Source organism: Macadamia integrifolia, chromosome 8 (genome assembly GCF_013358625.1).
Source record: "Macadamia integrifolia cultivar HAES 741 chromosome 8, SCU_Mint_v3, whole genome shotgun sequence".
NCBI classification, from domain to species: Eukaryota; Viridiplantae; Streptophyta; class Magnoliopsida; order Proteales; family Proteaceae; genus Macadamia; species Macadamia integrifolia.
This window is the reverse complement of record NC_056564.1, coordinates 20,841,862-20,864,495: the sequence shown is the minus strand read 5'-3', so window position 1 is coordinate 20,864,495 and position 22,634 is coordinate 20,841,862. Positions and strand designations below refer to the sequence as shown.

The following is a 22,634-nucleotide window of genomic DNA, read 5'->3' as shown; positions in this document are numbered from 1 at the left end:
GGGGGGGGGGGGATTGGATATTTCGATCGGAGCTTTTGCCCCCATCCAATGGTTTTATTTGACCATGCACAAAACCTTTTGCTAAAAAATATTAAACACAAAAGATTTCACACATTGTGTTACAAAGTTGTGCCGTGGCATAAAGGAACTGTTTGCATTGACCATTTTGTCAAAAATCGCATAACCGGTTTCAGAAAGAAGCCTTTGCACAATCCATCAATTAGATCTTTCCTCTGGTATTTCTTGCCATCTTTTTGTTTCAAACATCTTTCAGTAGGTTGACATTTTTATAGGCTTACCTTTATTTTGCCTGGCAGCCAACTCCATCTAACCCAATACATGACATGAGAACAAAGGATTCCAGAACTTTTGGTTTTCCACATGGAAAATATTAGGATCATACAGGAAGAAGCATTTTCCAAGTGGGCCATGTATGGAAACCATCCTCGTTTCACACACTCATAAAAAAAAAAAAAAAAAAAAAAAAAAAAAAATTGGTTCCTAAATTTTAATCTGAAAACACGTTTAGCACAAACCCTTAAATGGATGAGTTCTTTAAAATTAAACATGTAGACTTCCTGTGCACTGACTAGAAAAATGTATGCGAATGTAATACAAATCTTAAGTATAAGCAAACATTCGAGAAGCAGTAAAGCTTCATTGACAGTGGCTGAGACTGAGTAATGACTAATTCTTTTTTTTTTTTTTTTTTTATTCCAGTGATCACACTACCTTTGAGAAGTCAAGAAAGCACTGAAATCATTATCTACTTGTTCAGGTAGGACCCTAACATCACTACCTTTGCATTAACGGTCACTTGGTCAAACACACTATCATGGTTGTTACCAAATTGTGCCCAAATAAGGGGCAACTGTGGTCCTCTAAAAGAAAGAACTAATCTTATTCAGAAAGTCCTCTACAATATGTCCTTCACAATTTCTGGAATTATACCAGATTAGAAGCAAATGGACCCATCAAGAGAAGTGCAACACAAATCAGTTTTAATTCCCAAAGCACATGATCAGATAGCACTAGAACTATGACAAGAGGCATCAATTGCTAGAACTCTTGGGCTGGTTACAAAATTAACCAATATTTGACCATCTCCAACGGTAACGGCGGAATGTTGCCACCTGATGACCAGCACAAAGATTGAATTCCTGCCTGGAACTTGTACTGCCAGTGTGGATTGAATCCAATATAGTCGGATAAGATCAGTATTTGTACATGGTTTAGACATACTTCAGAGGCAATTCCTTTCATGCATACATCTGGAAGCATACACCATGTACAATCCGATATCAAATTTTCCTTCATATATTCTGACGAGCCAATAAGCAGCACACTGAGACCAGGTGACTCTCACAAGAAGTTCATCCCAAGAGAAAGATCATTCAAGTTTGATAAGATTTGAGCACGAGTGGTGCCAACTTGATTAGCGATATCCAGCTGCTCCTCCAATGGCAGCATCTCGTAACTGCAGAAACATGGGAATGCCGATTTAGATAGAAAAGTAAGCTGATCGGAAAGTATTGACTAATGGAATGACCAGTGTGCTTGGCTGATGCTGAAAAAACAATTATCCAAGAACACACACCCCAAAAAAAAAAAAAAAAAAAAGAACCATATTATTTTTTGTTTTTCAGAAAATGCTTCCACAGACAAATATGCTTTTCTGATCCAGTGGACAAATGCCCACAAATATCGCATCAAGAAAAATTAATGAGTTTGTCCAGACTTGCACCATCAATCAATGATCAATCTCTAGGAAAAAAAAACTTGTCAAGATTATCTTTGAGAATGATTGACTTCCTACATGCCAAGGGAACTACAAACATTTCATAATTACTTGGAGAGAGGTAAGTAGAAACATACTGGCAAAGCAGCTCACAATCAACAATGTTGTCAGGGCCTGGCTTATGAGCTTTTCCATTTGAACGGAACTGTCGAAAAGCTCTTGGATTCAGGCCAGCTACATGGGGAACAGCATCGACCAGTTTTCTCTGCAGAGTCTGGAGCCTGCGGAATGTAAGTTCCTCAAGAGGTGCAACACAACCAAGGCTCCCATCAAGGGTACCAAACAATAGGGCAAAACGATTGGTTTTTTCAGAGCCTGGGGCAGCATTCCGGTCAGAAGAAATTGGGAGCATTTGCAAGCGCAAGAACTTCGTCACATGGGCACCAACGTGAAACTCAGCTCTGGATAGAAGCTTCTGCCCTTTCCAACTCTCCGACATCTTTGGTGCATAATAGAAGATCTGCAAAACTTGCAAGATGTTGGAATTGCTCAAGATAATCATGACGAGCAAGACATTACAGAAGACACAGCAAGCAAGCCAAATAGAAACAAAATAGTGAGACAATGGATTGATGTGGCAAGAAGATACACTACAATAGATATACAAAGATCCAGAGAAAGAAATGCAATTGAAACCTAATTGCAACTGCTAGAGAAGTTCTATGACTTAGACTTTGGAGATCTAAAACATGTTTTTGATTTAAGTGACGAGAATGATGCTATCCTCAGGTCATGAACAATCCAGAAAGGCAAGATAATACGTTCTTTAAAGTTCCATCCGTTGCCAGCTTCTTTGAGATAACTACATATCCACATCCCTTTCACCTACATTCTTTTGAGCTGAATTTCAGAAGAAATTTTTTTTTTTGCTACCAACAGGAATATAGGCCTTTGGCCTGACTAGTCCCGCAGGCCCATACTAAATCCACAACCGCATGGACCGGGGCACAATTTTCAGAAGAGGTTTGGAGGGGAAGGAATGCCAAATATTGAGTCAGGCAGAATTTTGCAAAATACAAACGGGCTGATAAAATGAGGTGGACAGCAATCAGAAGAGGCTTAGTCAAACTAGCTTTTTTTTTTTTTTCCCCTATGAAGACATAATTTGCCGAAGAAAGGAACATTAATCTGATCACACTGAGCGAAGGAAATGCCTATTTGAGTAATAGTTTTTGTCTGTAAGCTAGTTCAAGATAAATCAACAATTGATAGAGTAAAGTATGGGCTTCAATCTGTTATCAAGTGCATGATGTGAGACCATGAGGAGGAAGCCTAACATCAATTTGAGGACGACATTTGGCTGTGAGGGATGTATGGTCATTCCTTAAGGCCCTATTTGTTTGATGGAGAAAGATGAAAAGGTAAAAAGGGGTGGGAAACTTGTAGTTATTTCCCACAAACTACCACAAATATAATAGTTTGGTTATGTAGGGTGGGAGACTTACCAGATTACCTCATTAAATGCATTTATTCTTGTCCGGTGATGTGGCACACCACCCTTTCCCGTGCCATTCACTTTCAAATTCCTACCAAGCACTATTCATAGAAAAGCTCATTTGTGTCTCTCCTCTCATTTCCTCTCCCATAGAACCCCATCCCACCTCCATTTCCTCTATCCCTAAAAATCCCACCCCACTAAAAGGTACTTATTCATTCCTTCCCTTCCCTTCCCTTCTTTGTCAACACGACCCACAACATGTGGGACCCACCCTCCCAAGTTTTCCATCGCTTTTTACCTTCTAAATAAACAAGGCCTCAGGGTTTTATGTCCAATGGGAATCACCAAGAGAAATTAAGGAAATCGTTTATTCATTCCATCTATAACATTTAGAGAGAGAGAGAGAGAGAGAGAGAGAGAGAGAGAGAGAGAGAGAGAGATTGATTTTGAGGACGTTCCTAGAGAATCCTGTGAAGATGATTTTCAGTACATTTTATGAAACTATAGATGTATTTGTCATATTTACCTTTTATGTATTAAATGCATACTTGTCTATTTGACAGCTTCTTGGAGATAGACTCAGAAGAATTTGTTACCCAAAAAAAAAAAAGGAAAAAAAATTTAGGGAAAAGAACGCTCCCTGTTCGTGTGGCCTCTGCATCAGCACGGGGCCAATGAGGGGGCATGCAGGGGCATAAATAGGGCCAGGGATTTTGTATTTTCACAGGGGAGGAGCCATCATTTCAGCCCCCTCAGTGTCTGGGTGCAGGGGCCACACAACTAGGAAGTGTTCTTTTCCCCAAAAATTTATACCAGAGCAATCTAGATTTGTACGTAATCCAACATAAAATTGGTGACAATGGGGGATAATAAAATCAGATGCCCACCTGAACATTTTTTTGTTCATCTGCCACCACCAAACTCAAAGTAGTTCCATCGATCAAGAACTCTGTAGTGAAGCAATCAAGATTACCAAAATCTTTGGCCAGTAAGCTCAATTGAGCACCTTGTTCCTTCCAACTAAGAAAGTAAATGCTTTTGTGAATGTCACCAAGCAGAATAAAATTCTTGACCTGCAACAGTATTTAACAGCATGATAAGGATTTCATTAACTGCATCTCAAGATTCTCAACATATACATTATTAGTATCCACAGGGAAGAAAGCACCACATAATGTGGACAAAACATATCAGTTTCTGTGAAATTAAAAGATCCAGTACAGTATCCGATAGCCAATTGTAATTTGCAATTCAAGGGAATTGATAAAAAAAATAAGGGTTTGTTATTGCACCTAGTGATCTCTACACTTTATGACCTTGCCACTTGGTAGTACAAGGGTTGCATTGGTCCATATGATAGAGGACCTTGAAACCATGTCGCTCAAAATTTCAACCAAAATGAGTAAGGAAAGTGAATCAAAGTAGGAAATGGGAAAAAGAGAAAAAAAAAGGAACCTTTGGAACTTCGAACCATTTCCTTCATGTGTTTGGCAGTTCAGGCTGAAACTTCACCAATGAGTTGGCTTTTGGCTCCTCTATCAAATGGACCACCCTTGTTCAGCCATGTGGCATGTTATGAATTGTAACTGTCGCTAGGCATATTGACATTTGGATTTAGCAAAAAATCAATGAGCTATCAAATTGGCTAGATGAATGTATTGGCAAGGATGGCAACATTTCTTACAGTGTTCAAGGTATGACACTATTTCCAGGTGACTATATGAGACATTGGAATAGAACATGTAGCCACACTCAGAGATGAACTACGAATAAGAAAAATAAAATGACAGATACGGTAAGCAGGACTGTAATTCTAACCATGGGAAAAAATTAGATGACCACCCCTTATTCAAAGACATAGTGTTTCTATGCACCATTTGAATGGGTGGTCAGACTGTTTGGATAACTAAACAGGACCAGGATCCAATGAGAAATACTGATTGGGCAACCGACTGTTCGATTCACTGAGATTGATCAGATGGTACGGTTGGACAGGCTGGCTCTGAACTGTCTCAACTCCATGCAGGCAGCCAGAACCTCAACATATAGGATATATAAGAACTGCATCAAGCCCCTTCACCAAGAATTTGTAGTATGATTTCATAGTGGCCCATCACTAACAAGCACAAGATATTGAAGCATTGTTTTCAAACTAAAAAAAAAAAAAAAAAAAAAATGAATAAAGGTCATGGAAGGGATACACTTACAATATTTAAGCTCACAACATATAGTGGTGGTGCATCATAAAATGCAACACCATTCAACTCAGTACCAGTCCACTTGTGCAAGATGATTTTAGGGCCAGATGCAATCAGCAAATGACCTTGAAGTGAGGCTAAAGCAGAGATAGCTCCCTTCAATTCTTTCGCATAAACCTCGGAAACCTGGTCAAAAAATGAGAAGAAAGGGTAAACGACAATTAGCAACACTCAAGGGAGTGGATTTAAGAAATAAGATGGAAAGAAATCCACACAGATACCAAATTTTGAGGATTATCAGTATTTCTTCCAATTGAATATAGAAGCACACGTCCTCTTGCAGCCACATCTTCTCCTTGCACATATGCTGTCCCTACAGCCAGAAGTGTCTCATTTTCTTTTGTCGTGGTATTCTGAAAGGGTAAAACAAGACGACTGGTTAGCCAATCCGATCATGTTCTTCTTTTTGTTTTAAACTAAGCACAAGAGACAATATAGTAGAAATGTGCATATGCACCACACTATAGTACTGGAAAATGTGCTCAATCATTTAGAAGAGAACAAAAGAATTCAAAGATCAAGAACCCATTATTGGTACAGAAAATTGTCAAGAAAACTTACAAACAACGTAACCATTCGTACAGTTAGTGCATTTTCAGAACTTTGCATTGGAATTGTAGCCTTTGTTTGCCAGGGGCCACCAGATTTTTCTGGTTCCAAAATCCGAATCTCAAATTCATCCACAGTGTAGGTCCTATGGAGGTCATCAGAATTTAGGCCATCATGCTCTACCTGATTTCCAACTTCTTGATCCACAAGAGATGAAAGAACTTGATTCAGTGGCTTAACAGCCTGCACAAAGAGAATAAAACTCAATAGAAACCCCAAAATAGTCTAAAATATTACAAACATCCACAAAGCATAGGGCCTTCATCGGTAACTGAAAAAGAATATTATACAAGCCTTGTCTAGAAATGTTTGCAACCAGTGTTTGTATGCATTAGGCCATGAACCAATAAATTATACATGTTGAATATTGTACCATGACGGGGAGAGTTAGTGTTAAATCCAGAGTGGGCGAAGTTTAAGTTGAGTCATAGTCTAAGTTAGCCATTGTTATTTACTGTAGTTAGTCTTTGGTTGTAATTGGACTCTTAGTAGGTTTCCTACTAAGAATTGGTTGATTAATACAAGGTAGAGGCTGTCCACAATAGAATTTCCTACTAAGAGTTTATTGCATCCTTTGCTTTATTTGTCCATGTGAAATGCTACACGTGAGGGGGAGATTAGAGTTATTGGAGTTATCATCTGGTATTTGAAGATTATTATTATTTATCTGCCCTAGTCATCAGCTAAAGATTATTATTATTTGTTTGTTCGTGTCATCTGCTCAAGTCCTCAGCAACAATATTTTCTTACAAAGATGGTTCTACTTGTGGTTTTCAGCAACAAGATTCTATGTGGTTCCCAACAACCTTATGTTGTGTTATGTGGTTGAGTGGTTCCCAGCAATGTTATACTGTTATCAGTGGTTCCCAACAAACTTATGCTGTTATTAGTGGTTTCTAGCAACCTTATGCTACGTTGTATGGTTTGCAAAATCCTATACTGCACTTTTATCATTGGCTTGCAGCACCAATGCTACACATTTACCGGTGGTTCACAGCAACCTATGGTGCATTTTTATCTGTCTTCTTTGTGAGGATTACAACCAGTAACAATCCAATTCACTGTTACTTAGTTACAGCAGAAAATACTCTTAATCACAGCATAATGAAAAGTTGAATCTCCAATCACAGACACCACCACACTTGGGCACAACAGGGATCGTTCCCTTCTATTACTGATTTGACTTAGAAGGGAAGGCTACAGTGCATATCGCAGGAACAAGCCCCACAAACATAGCTAACAACCATTATTTTGCAGCACACACAAGAAAGGAACAGAATGGAGAAATCAATTTCTGGTCCAGCAGAGAGGAAAACTAGAAACTAATTCAGAAGAATTTGAAGGAGAGGAACAGTACAGTGAACAGTAGAACAGTACCATGAACAGTAATATACCCTAGATCAGCGCTCTGACACCATGTAGGGGTAGCAGAACTGAACGCTAAATAGGGCAGAACAAAGACAAGAAAGAAAAGAGAAGGGAAGTGAGAAGATTAGCAGGGAAAAAGTTCCCCTACCAATCCAGTCACTTGGTATTTATTCAACTACAAAACCCTTGAGATGACAAGTATGTCTCCACTTAGGTAGAGGACTGATCCAGTATTTCTCACTTATAATCCAATACATCACACACAACATGATCAGTACATCTCACTTTAGGGTAGTGATGTAATACTTCTCACCAACAGGCATAACATGGAAAAGCTATCTCAGCTGATTGCCCGCTGTCTTTATGTGTCATAAAGACTTAAACATGACAACTATATCTGCGATAACCTTTTGGTCCTGATAGTTTTAATCAGCAACCTGGAAGGATTCAGTTTTGTTTGTCAGGGGAACTGTTCAGTTAAAACATGAAATATTTCCATTCAATCAAGTGTTTTTGTACATGCATAGGTTTTGACCAGGTATCAACACCCTTGTACTCAAGTTGATGAGTGCCTAAAGAGGAAAACTGAAGAGAACTTAGTATACACATCCCAGGGAAACCAATCCTCAATTGATGTTCATTCCAAGGGATGTTAATAAGCCTAGTAGAAGCCATGTTTTCGTGTCTGAAGGCCATAGCTTGTGGAATCCTTTTCCAGACACCATCATTTGATGCATTTGGATAAAGTATAACAATTCAGCATTTGATAACTAGGCGGAACCAGCACATACAAAAGCTGCATAAGCCAAGAGTATGGGATCCACTCTTTACAGAATTTGTGAGTAGCTTCTTTAGCTTTTCTTGTTCATGCTTTGCAGTTTCCTGGGCCTTGCAATATTGTAAGGCCAGCTTCCTTTCTCTCTTTTCATACTTCCACTCCCCAAATAGCCCAAATAGGGTCCATCTTATATAAAAGAAAGGTTTAAAAAAAAAAAAAAAAAAAAGGGATAACTATCTAAATGTAATCAAATCTCTAATACTCCTTTTCGTGACATTCTTTGCTTCATCTGCGAAAGTGTAATATTCTTTTGATCATACATTTTCAATGAAATTTAGCCACTTCAATCTTAGTTTTACCTTAAGTTACCAGGATGTGGGTGTAGAAATGTCAACGGCTGGCATGCGCATGAATTATTGACTTGACAAATCCCAAGAATTTGGATTCAGGGACTAGAGAGTATATAGATTTTTAAATATTTCCCATATATTATTTACTTTATATTATAAAAATTAATTTACAACTAGAATATATATATATATATATATATAATATTTTTCCACCTCTAGTTCTTTCCTGTTCAGTTTTTTTTTTTTTTTTTTTTCCTCTTATTTTTTTAGGAAAGTTTAACAGACTTGGGAGACGAAGAATTCACCGATTCTGTGGTGCAACCGTGGTGTAATGTTCACAGGTGGGGGAAAATACAGGTAAAGTAGGTTTACCGCATAGTTATGGTTGGATTGTTCAAAAACAAATCTTATGTTAGTTGTGCTAGACAAGAGTAAAATCAGTAAATAATACTACCAATTCTAATACAGGTCAAACTATGCAGTCCACTCACAGGAACAGAAACTATCAGAGGATATAAATTCTTCTCGGCAAAGTAGGTGACTTGATGTGGAGTGCCCTTCAAAGGAATCTGTACAAATTAAAAGAGGGGGGGGGGAGAGAGAGAGCAAATGATTAAATGATGCTACTGTTACCACAAATACAGAAAACAAGCACTCAAGAAAAGATGGAGTGAGAACAAACCCACCCACTTTTTGAACTGGCCAATAGTTGTCATAGCTTGATACAGATGGAAGTTGACAAATTTTCAAGAAACCCTGAAGCAGAAATATTGATAATATGTAGGTCATTGAATATGTAAAGACTGTTATTCTAAAAGCATCAACAAGATCAGATGAAGATAACATACTATACAACCTGTGAGGTAACATATATAAGCCCATGATTGCAATTTACATTGTGAAGAACCGTAAAGGCGACAATAGATCCATCACATAACTGCAACAAGGGAAAAAGAACAAAAAAAGATACAGTGAGGCCATAAGAAACTAAAAGAGATTCTCTGAAAAGTGTAACCAGCAAAGCATCAGTTGAACCATAAGGTCAAAGTCAATCTTTGCAACACAATCAGGTAGTAACATGAAGAAAAAAATTTCGTTAACAACCCCTGATCCAAAATGGCAGGACTCCAAGGTCTAAGCACCCATATTTGTTTACATACAAAGGAGAGAAAAAATAGAAAGGGGGAAAAAAGCAGTTCAGCATATGGTCAAGAAAATTATCACAACCCATTCAAGTCAAGTTGCAATAAGAAAATCAAAGAAACAATACAAGTACGAGTTAAGAATGCGAGGACTGTGAGCAACAAAACCTGATATCTCATACAGCCAGAGGTCCTTTTCAAGTTCATAATATAAAGCAAGACATGCCACAAATCTGTAACTAAACATGGAAAATGTTGCTTTGTAATTTGTATTTGTGGTCTAGCCATGGTGTACTCTTGAATTCCCAAGGACAAACAAGTGTAAATGTTTTGCTTCACATAGAGGAGTCATTTACAAATAATTGCCTTCACAACTTAAGGGAGAAAGTTCCAATAAGTACTGGAAAATAACTTCTCAAAGAAACTAAAAGAGAGGTAGCAGCACTCAACATGGATCCAAGCATTGAAGTCTTGGAAAATGAGTTTAGTTCATCTACTCATAACATGGAGGCGTAGAGTAAAGAATGACCATATTAGAGCTGATTTGGGAGTTGCCTTGATTCAGGACAAGCTCCGAGAAAGTTGTTTGAGGAGGTATGGCCATGTTCAAGGAGGCCTTGGGAGCACCAGTAAGGAGGAGTAATCAGATTCAGATGGAAGAAGCTAAAAGAGCTAGGGGCAAGCCTAAAATGACCATGGGTGAAGTAGTGAGGAACACATGTACTTGTTAGATCTTGACTCTGGTATGACCACAAATAGAGCTGTTTGAAGGGTAAGGATCCATGTAGACAACCCCATTTAGGAGTGATGTTTCTGAGGTGATGTTGTGTTCCTTTCTTTTTACTTTTATTATTATTTTGTCCTCTCACGGATCAATGTAGCCAACCCCATTTAGTTGAGAAAACACTAAGTCGTCGTTGGCTCATAACAAGGTCAAATAACAAATCAAACCAAGAGGTGCTTGACAAATAGAGACCTTCTGTTAATACTTAATTATAATTTGTATTTGTGGTCTAGCCACGGTGTACTCTTAAATTCCCGAGGACAAATAAGTGTAAATGTGTTGCTTCACATAGAGGAGTCATTTACAAATAATTGCCTTCACAACTTAAGGGAGAAAGTTCCAATAAGTACTGGAAAATAACTTCTCAAAGAAACTAAAAGAGAGGTAGCAGCACTCAACATGGATCCAAGCATTGAAGTCCTGGAAAATGAATTTAGTTCAATTTAGTAATGAACAGCAACATGGATCCGTTAGAGGGTGAAATAATAATAGAAGTAAAAGCAATTAGTTCAGTTTAGGAAAGTTAGTTTGTTTTAAGTCTCCATTCATTATATTCTTATTGGCCAAGGAACTAAGTTTTTTTTCTTCTAGTTTCTATTTTGTAATCTATCCAATTTTTGAGAAGGCCACAACCATAAAAGGCCATCGATTGTAGTCTTTATGGACAAGTTGAAGTTAACGAATTTGAAGTTTTTCTTCATGGATGAGAGATTCAGTTGAGGAGTGGGATGCCTAAACTTTGAGAGAGCAAGAGGCCTAATCCATCAGTCTTCTTCTTCCCCCCCATCAATTTTTTTTCTCCTTTCTTTATTCCCATTAGTTCTTGAGTGTTTGAAGACCTATTGCAAGACCAGATCATCCTCTTATTCTTCTGTAATCTGGAAACCAAATATACAGCCTGCGATTGGTTTTTCCGAAAGGATTTCTGGGCAGCAATCGATCACATAAATTTTCAAGACCCTGCAGCTTTTGAAGGCCACCTTTGGAGGGCTTACTAGGGACCCTAAAATGGCCCTTCGATCCTGTTTCCCTGGTCATCAGAGATCAGCTACGCTGGTTTCTTGAAAGTTTCCACTTTTGGACCTAATTCAAGAACTGTTCCAGAATCTATCTCAACCATCATTTTCTGTGGTTTAGTTCATCTCGTAGTCCTTAATGATTGAGGGTAATCTCTGCCCTCACATCTACTTCATGCCTGAGATCTTGTGTGAGTTATTTTTCTCAGATTTACCCTAATCTGTGACCTATGAGCTAGGGTACATTGTTCTGATTTGCTGTAGCTTTGTGTGGGGTTCTTCACCTACTGTTTTGGGGTTATATTGATATTGTATCTACAGTAGGGTTCAACTACAGGTGCATCTTGGTCCTGCTTGGGTTTAGGTTAACTGTGACCTAGCCTTACATTAGCTCTTCTAAGTTTTATCTGTCTTCTTTGTGAAGATTACTACTTGTGTTTCTTGAGAATGTCTTATGGTATTGTTTTGCTGCTATGGTATTCTAGCTTGCGGTTGGCATTCTGTGCCACTTATTTTGTTCGTTGTTATCAAGAATTATTAGACACAGATTTTTTAACTACTGTTGTTGCTGGTTATTGGTGTGATTCGAATGGTACTACGATTGGAAGATGTTTTTCTTGTGGTTTTGTTATTGCTAACCACTGGCTTCTATGGTTGTGTCTCTTCAAGTTGGTTCTACTGGTTGTGTTCGTCCCCGTTGTTTCAAGCTGGAGACTGTAATATATATGCTCCAGCTTGAGGAGGGGAGTGTTAAAGGTTATTAGGTGTTAGTTATGGTCTATGTCCATTAGTTTTGGTTTATTATTATTAGTTATCGGTTATTGTTTCTTTGCTATAATGTATTGTCCTTTTCTTAGTAAGGGCTTGTGTGTAATAACACGAGTCAGTTGTCATCAACTTGTAACTATGGATTCTTATATATATATATATATATATATACCACTAGCCCATGGTAGGAAAATCTAGTAAGTCTACCATGAGCTAGCTTTCTCTCCTCTCTTTTTCCCCCTTCTCTTTCTTCGTCTTTTCTTCTACATGACATTGGTTATTAAGCTCTGATTCTGTAACACACTCCAACCCCCCCCCCCCCCCCAATCAACACCTCCAACCAGATTTAGGAGGACTACCAAACATTACGAGGACTATATAAATCTCATGCAAAATAGCACCACTGGACAGATGAGGTTGGATCAACCATTGAAGCAACGAAAGGCTTCTATAATCTTCCAAAGGAAAATGAAAATTTCAAAGTGATTGAAGAAGAAAATTGATGAAAATTAAGAAGAGAAATAAAGAGTGGTCAATGGCAATAGGTTCACAGATCGACTCCTCTTTCTAGTGATAGATAGGATCAAATGTAAAAGATGAATCCATATGAACAGACTATAAAACAATCCCAACTACTAAAACCGTATAAAGAATGAACAACCCATAACCCATAAATGATTAGCAGCAAAGATCCTATTGCAAGAGGAAAATTTCTATTTTAAAACAATCAAACTGTACAAGCAAACAATATTGTATACATTCATCAAATTAATTAGTGTAATACATATTAACAGAATTAACATTTCTATTACAAAGTAAGTCTCTGCTTTGTGAAGCTTTTAACTGAATCCGCTTCTCTTTGAGATATTTTATGCTGTCTTACCTGTGGATGGACTCGAAGCCTCTCCCTGCAGACCATGAACCAAGCTGGCCTTGCCCCACAAAGAAACAAACCTTGGTAACCCCCAACATTCTTGAAAATGGTGATTCTTTGGCACGGACTCACAGCTGAAGCCTCTTCCCTCGTGAAGGTTTCCAAGGGAACACGGACAAATCTCAAATTTCTAAACCTTGAAGAGCTCATACTGCTAAGATCAACTGCGTTGTCCCCAGAAACTGCTTCTTCAATTTTCGTTATATTTTCCTGTCCTTCATATAGATAAGCATGGTAACAAAGCATTGTTCCATCAGTCAATATTCCAAACAGAAAAGGGCGGGTATGCTGCCCTGACCACCTTTGCATCGCCAATTCAACAACTTTCATGTTCTGTACAGTTTCTTTCTTGATTTGCCCAGCCACTTCCTCGGAGCTCTTGTTCCCAGAATGAGGATCTTGGGATGCTTCCCGGACAAAAGTATCCACTAGGAGGGATTTACCAGACACAAATTTATCCACAGAGAAAACACATTTGAAACTAGGCACATCAAAGATTTCAAGGGTACCACTTTCATAACAAACCACACAGTATATATCACCCTGGTCATGTGCCCCATCAGCTCCATCAATGGCCTCACCAACTCCAGTAGAGAGCCATGCGTCGGTACTCGCTTTGCGGAGCCATGGCTCAGGTTCCTTATCATGATAAAGTGTACAGGCAGAGATTGATTCCTTCAAACTTTCAAATATTGGAGGAACAGTAATGGAGACGGTGCATGTTGAAGGATCTGTAAAACATATCCAAAGCCACAACAGCCAATAAGTACCAGCATAATGGAATTATGGAACAGGACAAAACCTGAGTGGAATAGTTTGAAAAAATAGCATGGACCTAAAAGAAACAGTCTGTACCTAATGAAATCAAGGACGGGCTTCCAATTCGGTCTATAATCATATGGACATATCGTCAAGTTATTTGGTTTCAAAATCCAGTTTATTTTTATTTTCTTGGGAGAGGGGAGATGATGGCATAGTTGTCAAGGCGTCTACACATAAATTGCTGGAAGGCCGCCTTGGACGCCTAGGTGACATACTGACATGACACCTTATTGGTGTTGCCTTGATTTCCCCCTCTTCCAATGCCTAAGATCGCCTAGACACCACGACAACTATGGTTAATGGTGTACTAAGATCCAAAATATTCACTTCGGTTCAAATCCAAAAACCGAACATTTATTCACCCAAAAAAAAAAGATACAAAATATACAAGTGAGTATGGAGGTAAAAGAAGCCAGAGTAAGAAGAACCAAAAAAAAAAAAAAATCAATTCACCTAAGATTTCAAAAGCCATAGAGCAGATCCACTGATATAAGATGGTTTTAAGTTCCCACAAAGAGTAATGGGCCCAAAGAAGACAATCCCCAAGGATATATTTTCTGTTTGGCATACAATCTCAGTCTAATGGTTGATAGATGCAGTTGATGGAAATAAGAGAATAAGGATGAAAACTGAAAATTTTAACATACCCCACTCCTAATAAGAATCTGAAGATAACTACAAAATTATCGACTTATCCCTAAATTAAGACTCCTAATATGATTCCCATAACAACTTTAGCAACTCCAATGAGTGCTTAACCTTCCCAAGGCATAAGCACACGAATACGCAGAGGTAGACGCATCCAAAAGGTCAGAATAGGAGAGAAATAACAAACCTTAAAGAATGGAATCCTAAGTTTTGTAATATACCGTATAAGTATAATTGCACAATCTTGCTGTCATTGGAAAGGTCATAGTTGTCAAGGTGTTGCCTAGGTATCCAGGCGCCTTCAAGGAGTTAAGGCGATGCCTCGCATTACTGGATGTAGGTAAGGCGACTGCCTTGGCAACCTAGGCATCGCCTTGTACGCCTAGGTGGTTGAGCGAGCGCCTGATGCTGTTTTATGTTTTTTTCCCAGTCACATAAAATAGATTCTTCCCCTAACCTTTTTATTTGGCAGTATAGAAGATAATATTGCTTGATATACATGGAATCGTTGAATCTTAAACATTGTTATACTGTTGACTGCTGTATATTGCTAATTCTCTGCTACAATCAATACTGATCTCATGTGACATCAAATGTCATCGAGGTTTTTACTGCTAATTTGTTGTGAACAATCAGTAGTCAGTCTTATAATGGGTGTTAATTTATAGGTAACAGCGGGTTTTACAGCAGGTTACTTTAATTGGCTGAAGACAGTGTTGGGTTTGTCTCCTGACATGCTTTCTGTATCCGTTAAATAGGAAACAGCAATCTCTGAATCTTGAGCCTTGGAATAACCCGTCTCATCAGAACCCGTACTTTTGATGATAGTCAACATCAAAGGAAATGAGCTACAAGGCCTCTAAATTGAGCCAAAAGCAGACTTTAGAGCTGTTGTAGGGTGATTGTGCCAACGTACACACCGTAATTTTTCAGCTTGTAAATAATAGAGAGAGAGAGAGAGAAGAAAAGCAATGGTAAAGATAATAGAAGTAGTTAGCCTAGTTCCCTATCCCATTTCTTAAAAACGAAATGATATATATATATGTGTGTGTGTGTGTGTTAGGGAGGGAAAACACTAGGGCACCTTATCACCTAGGTGCCCCTACACTGCCTTGAGTCACCTTGGCCCTTGACAAATATGGAAAAGGTAACATAATAAACTTTTAAAAGTAACCAAAATCATGCTAAGCAGATAAGTTGTTGACCCCCTAAAAGCTGAGCCAAAGTAGGGAAAATAAACAAAATAATGACTCAGAATAAAGCCCCCCCTCCAAAAAAAAAAAAAATAATAAAATAAAATACCATACACCAAGGATTGAAGTGTCGGTATCAGTCGCCATATCTGTTAGGTAATTTTGAGAGACATATCGGAGCATATAGGATGCAAGATATGCTAAAGATACGCACAGAAATGGACAAGATACAGATGAAAATACACTTTTACATTAATATATATATATATATATATAACATATATCATGCATAAATTCTAAAATGGAGAACACCATATTGAGAGACAAGTGCATTCAATTGAAATTGTTATAAAGGATGAGGTTTCTTTCATGTAGTAATAATAGTCTATTGTTGACTTTTTAATAAATTTTAAATCTATGAACAAATTGATGAAATAATTCAGTTTGACTGTACATTTTGAATCGTTTTCTACGAATGATTCAAAGCCCCAAGTCCAAGAAATGGAAGCGGGATCAATCGTGCAATTGTGCTTCAAATTTTGGAAAGTTAAGTACCGCCAATGAGAACAGGCTTTGTTCCGAAAGTGAAATGGGTTTTGTAAATACGTATCTTAAGTATCGGTGTGTATCGGTTGAGTATCAGTGTGCATCGTATTGATACATTAAAATACACTGCATTTCTTTAAAACAGTGTATCATATCCATCCGTGTAGTATCAATATCAATACCGATACGTATCAGCCAATATGATACGATATATAGAACGATACTTTTAACCTTGCCATACACTTCTCAGGGGACATTGAACCCTTTTTTCTTCTGCACCACAAAAACTGAAAAGATATTGAACCCCTTGATCCTACACCCTATTTCTTCCTGGCTTGCAAAGCTGTGATTGCCATATGTTAATGGATCTCCCAGATAAGTAAGAGTGGGGGGGGGGGGGGGATGTCACTGAAACGAGACGCACCCACATCATCTATTCCAAGGCCAAATACCAAAAATACCAAACCACAAGCTTTAAGGAGAGAAACCAACTCTGAAATCCTTGCACCGCTAGAACACAAAGTAGCACAAACTGTTTAGTTAAACCAATCTCACACCCAGAAACGTCTGCCCAAATTTAATTGTTAAATGATGTACTCTCCCACTAATGGAGAGCATTAAAGTAGGATGGATGAAATGGAGAGGTGTGTCCGGGGTGTTGTGCGACCAATGTATTCCTTTAAAGCTTAAATGAAAGTTCTATAGGATAGTCGTTAGATGCGCTATGATCTACGGGGAAAAATAATAGGCAATTAAAAAGTGTCATATTGATAAGCTATGTGTAGCAGAGATGAGGATGCTAAGATAGATGTATGGCAAAACTAGGAAGGATAAAGTAAGAAATGACCATATTAGGGCTCATTTGGAAGTTTTGACTCTTGATAAGCCTGAGAAAGCCGATTGAGGTGGCATAGCCATGTTCAACTGAGGCCTTGGGATGCACCAATAAGAAGAAGTGATCAGATTCAGATGCAAGGAGCTAAAAGATGTAGGTCCCATAGGTGAAGTAGTGAGGAAAGACATGCAGAGGTTAGCTCTTGACTCTAGTATGACCTCAAATAGAGCTATTTGGACGGCAAGGATCCATGTAGCAGACCACATTTAGGTGAGCTTTTACAAATTTTTACGTCTATTTTCTTTTGCTGCCTTTGATCAGATTCACATAGCTAACCCCATTTAGTTGGGATAAGTCTGAGCTGTTGAGTTGAGTTGTATTCTCCTACTAATGGAACAGAACAAAACAACCCCGTCCCCAGGTAAAATTGTTTGATAAAAGTATGTCCATCTCAAATTATTTTTCAGGACTACAAATGAAAAATTTCCGTCACTCAAGTTGTTATATGTCCTATAGGCTATAGGAGGTTTTCTAAAGAGAAGAATGGGGAAAATTAAATTAGTATACAATTTTTTATTACATGCCAAAAGAGTTTTACTGTTCTGTTAAATTCCATATCAGTATTGATTTGGTTGGTTCATTCAGTCGTTAATCCAACCAAATGTTTCAATGGGGTCCTCTCCTAGATTAGCTTTGTTCCCCTTCCCCACCTCTTTTTCACATTTTTTTGGTGATTGACACCCAAGATACATAATACATGCAACGAATTGATGTCATAGAAGATATTTAAGGGAACTAATGAATCTAGGACTCTGAAAATTGAAAATAATTCGTATTCCCATTTATAAATTCAATTTTACTTCAACAGAGAAAAGGGGGGGGGGGGGAAGAGAGAGAGAAAATAGATAAACATGATAGTTAGATGAAGGATGTTCATGCTAATGCCTTCCAAGTTCCAGGATGAAGTATTAAAAGGAGGGGGAAGTGTGGTTCCTGTGCGTGCACAAGGAAGCATCCATAGAGATGTCATTTTCCCTTTCATGGGGTTGGGCTGGGCATTTCACACACCCATGTGTCTAGGCACAGGGGCCACACCCCCCACAGAAAACTTTCTCCCTAAAAGAAGATACTAAAGTGTCCACAATATAAAGGTTCAAAAATTTAAGCAACCACATGGAAAGGCAAGATCCGTACTTTACACATAGCATGCATAAACATAAGAGCAACCCAATGCATGAGGCTCCTGCTACTGCAAGGTCTGGGAGGGTCAAATGTACGCAGCCTTACCCGCTCCTAAGCAAGAGAGGCTGTTTCCACAACCCAGAGCATGCATAAACATAACAAAACATAAATTCATTAGATCACGCATACCTCCAACAAGAAGCCGAATACTTCCATCACTCATTCTTAGCAAAACATATGGATCAGCTATAGAAACAGACGATACTGCTGAACTTTCAGCACTTGAGCTTGATTCAGAATTAGGGACTCCGAGGCTTAAGTCTTGAGTCATGTAGGAACCATCAAGAATACGAGCACCACGAGCAAAAACCTGGATAACTCGGCGCCTATAAAATTCATGCAAGATAAGTCACAAAAGCTCTCTGCATGTATCAATAACATAAAATAATATCCACCATTCGTCCATTCCTCTAACCCTTAGTATCAATTAAGAAATGAAAATATTTGACACAAAAGAAAACAATGATGACATAAAAAGGAACAAAGAAAGGAAGATGGGGGAAGGGGGCGAGGAGGGGAGGGGGAGGGGGCGAGCCAATGAAGAGGAAAAACATTTTGGGTGTAGGAAGCCATCCTAGGAAATGTATGGAAGCAAAATTACACATAACAAATGACTTTCCTAGTGAACATTCTGAAAAAACAACCCAAGAGACATATATATAAAGGTAAAAAGTACAAACAACTTATGGAATGTATGACAACTTTCAGTTCAATGGGGGTGTTTTTCTTAACCAAAGTTTTTGTTTCCTATTCTTGGGGAGTACTTCCAAGGGGAAGAAATGTATTTGGTAACGCTGAGAAAGAAGTGTTTCTGAATCAGAAAAGAAACAAAAATGTGCTTGTAAGGAAAATTTTGGAGAAAGAGATCAAAGACGACATCATTGAAGGCTTGGATCAAACGGTGCAATAGCTTTGGTTAGAGCAAAGCCCAAAATAGCAGAACCATATGATTGTTTAGCCAATGATGGGCTTTGATAGAGTTCATGTAATAAAGGTACTTTGTTATAACCTTGCATTTTTCTTTTCTTACCTCTCTAGATACTCTTAAGTTAGTTTTCTTATACATGTTATAAGCAAGTTAGTAAATATAGAGGGGTCCCCAAGCATTCTTCTTCTTCTTCTTCCATCTTACTTCCTTTTGTTCACTTTTATCAATTCGAACCTGGCATCAGAGCAAGGTTTGAGAGTCAGCCAGGAACCTCCATCTCCATTATGCCTCTTGTAGGAACCCTAGAAGAGTAAAGGGCTCCAACAGAGGCTACACCATGTAAGAAGAGTTGTTCACCCATTAAATAGAAGAAATATTGATGTAGTTTTAAAAATGTGAAGATAGATGTATAAGCAGAAAAAAAAAAAAAAGGAACAGGAGTGTTTACTATCAGCCCAGTAGCTCCAGCACCTTTTCTCTCTCATTAAGGCTCAATTGCAGTTGGGACCAGGCTTATTGGAGTCTCCCAAGGGTCCTTTATGAAGCCCCCTAGGCCTCGGTTGTGAAGAAGGTGTGTCCTTGGTTTGCAACTCATTTTTATGGCAACCAACAGTACTGCCAGATTTTCGTTATTTGGCGTTTCTTCATTTTGAATGTTGAGTTCAAGGCAATTTAGTGCTATCTGTTAGTGAGTTATATTATCTGGGGCTTGTGAGTTGTGATATTATGAACCCACATCCCTGAGATGTACATTTGATGGCAGTATATTCATTTATCAAAAAAAAAAAGGAAGTTTAGTCAAGTTTTGTGAACTATTTACCTGCTATATTTTTGCGTGAGTACTGGGAAGGAGTGTCTGGGTAGAGGGTGTACCCTCCATTTGGTTTTGGTTTCCAACCAGCTTCCAAGTGTGTGCTCACAAGATGTCAGAGGTCAGTGCACCTATGGAAGCCTCAGCTCATGGTTCAAGTAGTGCCAACCCCAGTCTAATTTCCTTTGAAAATCCAAGCACCCAAATATCCATTGGTAAGTTGGACAACACCAACTACTGGATTGCGCTCTCACTCCATGAAGCTACCTCTGCGAAGTCGGGGGAAGTTAGGTTACATTAGTGGCAACATGCCAACATCAGGGCTCCTTCAACTTCAAGTAATCCAAGATGTTAGAAATGGGAAATGGAGAACTCAACTGTTATAACATCATTGATTTTTTCAATGAAACATGAGATTGGTAAGAGGTTTATGCGAAACGAGACGGCCAAGGATATATTTGGGATAGTATTGCTAAGACTTTTGACCAAGTAGGTGACTCTGCTAACATCTAATAAACTCCTTCAGAGGATTATCATAAGGAAACAGAGGGACATGACTATCTCTGAGTACTATAACACAATTGTTGGTCTCTAGGAAGAGTATCACTACTATAGGGACCTCCAAATTTCCAATCCTAAGGATGAAGCGAAGTTTGACAGAACATTTGAGAAGGAGCGTGTCTTGATTCTTCTCGGCAGGATGAACCATGAATATGAACCAATTTGGGTGTAAATCTTGGGCCAATCACCCCTTCCATATTTAGATGAAGTTTGTGGCTATTTGCAAAGTGAAGAAACCAGAAGAGTTGCCATGGACACTTCACCATCCCATGAGAGATTTTCTCTTGCCTCTAGCTTCCAAAGAGATTGGCGTGGAAGAGGAAGAGGCAAAGGGAAAAACCGTGGGGATGACAGTGATAGACTTCAATGTGATCATTCTACAAACCCAAGCACACTAGGAAAACCTGTGGGGTGCTTCATGTACATCCCCCTAGAACTGCCCCTATTGAACTTCTATTGTTATGAAAAAAAAATTGCCTCACAAGTTCTCCATTATTTCTAATTCCCATGTCTTTCAATGTGAACCATGTTTGTTTGCTAAACATTGTTGTTCTCATTGTCCTTACCATGGTAATCGGTCTACTACTCTCTTTCACATTGTGCATTCTAATGTTTGGAAACCAAAACCCACCACTAGCCTTTTTAGTTATCGCTATTTTGTTTCATTTGTTGAAAACTACTCTTGCATCACATGGACCTTCTTGTTGAAACACAAAAAATGATGTGTATGATGCTTTCAAAATTTTCTATTAGATGGTTTGCGCTCAATTTAATACTGGACTGAAATTGTTTGTTCCAGTAAAGGAGTGGACTATATATACGAGAGGCTCTAAAAAATTTCAACTAATAATGGGATTGTTCATCAACTTTGTGCTGATACACCCCAACATAATGGGGTAGCTGAGTGCAAAAATCGTCATTTATTGGAAGTTGCAAGGATTCTGTTGTTCGGTATTCATGTCCTAAGACCTTCCGGTCTGATGTTCTCGACATTGTTTTCTTGATAAATCGCATCCCTTTTAGCATCCTTAGTTTCAAATATCCCTTAGAAATCTTGTCTCCCAGTGTTTTTTGCCCTCTCTCTTTCCCCTTAAGTATTCGGGTATGTGTGTTATTCGCATGTTAATAAGTTTGCTCGGACTACACTTGATCCTAAATCTCTTAAATTTCTCTTTCTTGGTTATGACCCTTCTACAAAAGCCTACATGTACTACCAGACATCCCTTCTATAAAAGCCTATATGTACTACCAGACATCCCTTAGGAAGCGGCTTCTCTTCAAGGATGTCACTTTCTTTGAATCGGTGCCCTACTTTACTCCTCATATGCCACGTCTTCAAGGGGAGAGTACTGGAAATGAAGAGGCTGCTATTGTTGTTTCCCCGTTTCAACATGTGCCTATTCCTCCTTTCTTTTTGATGTGGGAAAGCACAAGGGTGTGGATGGTGTTGATGTTTCAGACCATTCAAGGGGAACTAGTATTGAAGTGGAACCTAACAGTGTAAAGATTGGCAAAGAGAAAGAGTTACTTGTTTACACAAGGGAGAGGAAAACTTGCCAAGAATCCTCTTCAGATCCCCACCCCAAACCTCACCTTTCTATGTTAGGTAACATTTCTTCCCTTCCACCCATTGACCCACTCGCTTCCCATTGCCTTTGCCCATCCAAATTGTAACTCTAGCCCACTCCCCTACCAACACTGCCTTGGTCCAACCCATCATCTCTTCACCCATCTCATCCTAACCCATCCATCCTACCACTTGGACTCTCCTACCAACCCGACCCACTCATCCTCAGGCTCTACTT

At 38.7% G+C, this 22,634-nt stretch overlaps 1 protein-coding gene across 1 annotated transcript in view; it reads right to left on the bottom strand.

Annotated features, from left to right (window-relative positions):
* Positions 1-882: 882 nt before the first annotated feature.
* LOC122086537 (cleavage and polyadenylation specificity factor subunit 1) overlaps positions 883-22,634 on the bottom strand; it is a 64,828-nt gene continuing 43,076 nt past the window's right edge. The window contains exons 16-26 of the mRNA XM_042655438.1: positions 18,659-18,855; positions 13,193-13,974; positions 9,456-9,536; positions 9,290-9,355; positions 9,091-9,168; positions 6,056-6,286; positions 5,716-5,847; positions 5,444-5,620; positions 4,124-4,309; positions 1,876-2,258; positions 883-1,477 (exon numbers count right to left, since the gene is read on the bottom strand). Of these exons, the coding sequence (XP_042511372.1) occupies positions 1,363-1,477; positions 1,876-2,258; positions 4,124-4,309; positions 5,444-5,620; positions 5,716-5,847; positions 6,056-6,286; positions 9,091-9,168; positions 9,290-9,355; positions 9,456-9,536; positions 13,193-13,974; positions 18,659-18,855 (2,428 nt within the window). The 3' untranslated portion in view covers positions 883-1,362. The remainder of the gene's footprint in view (positions 1,478-1,875; positions 2,259-4,123; positions 4,310-5,443; positions 5,621-5,715; positions 5,848-6,055; positions 6,287-9,090; positions 9,169-9,289; positions 9,356-9,455; positions 9,537-13,192; positions 13,975-18,658; positions 18,856-22,634) is intronic.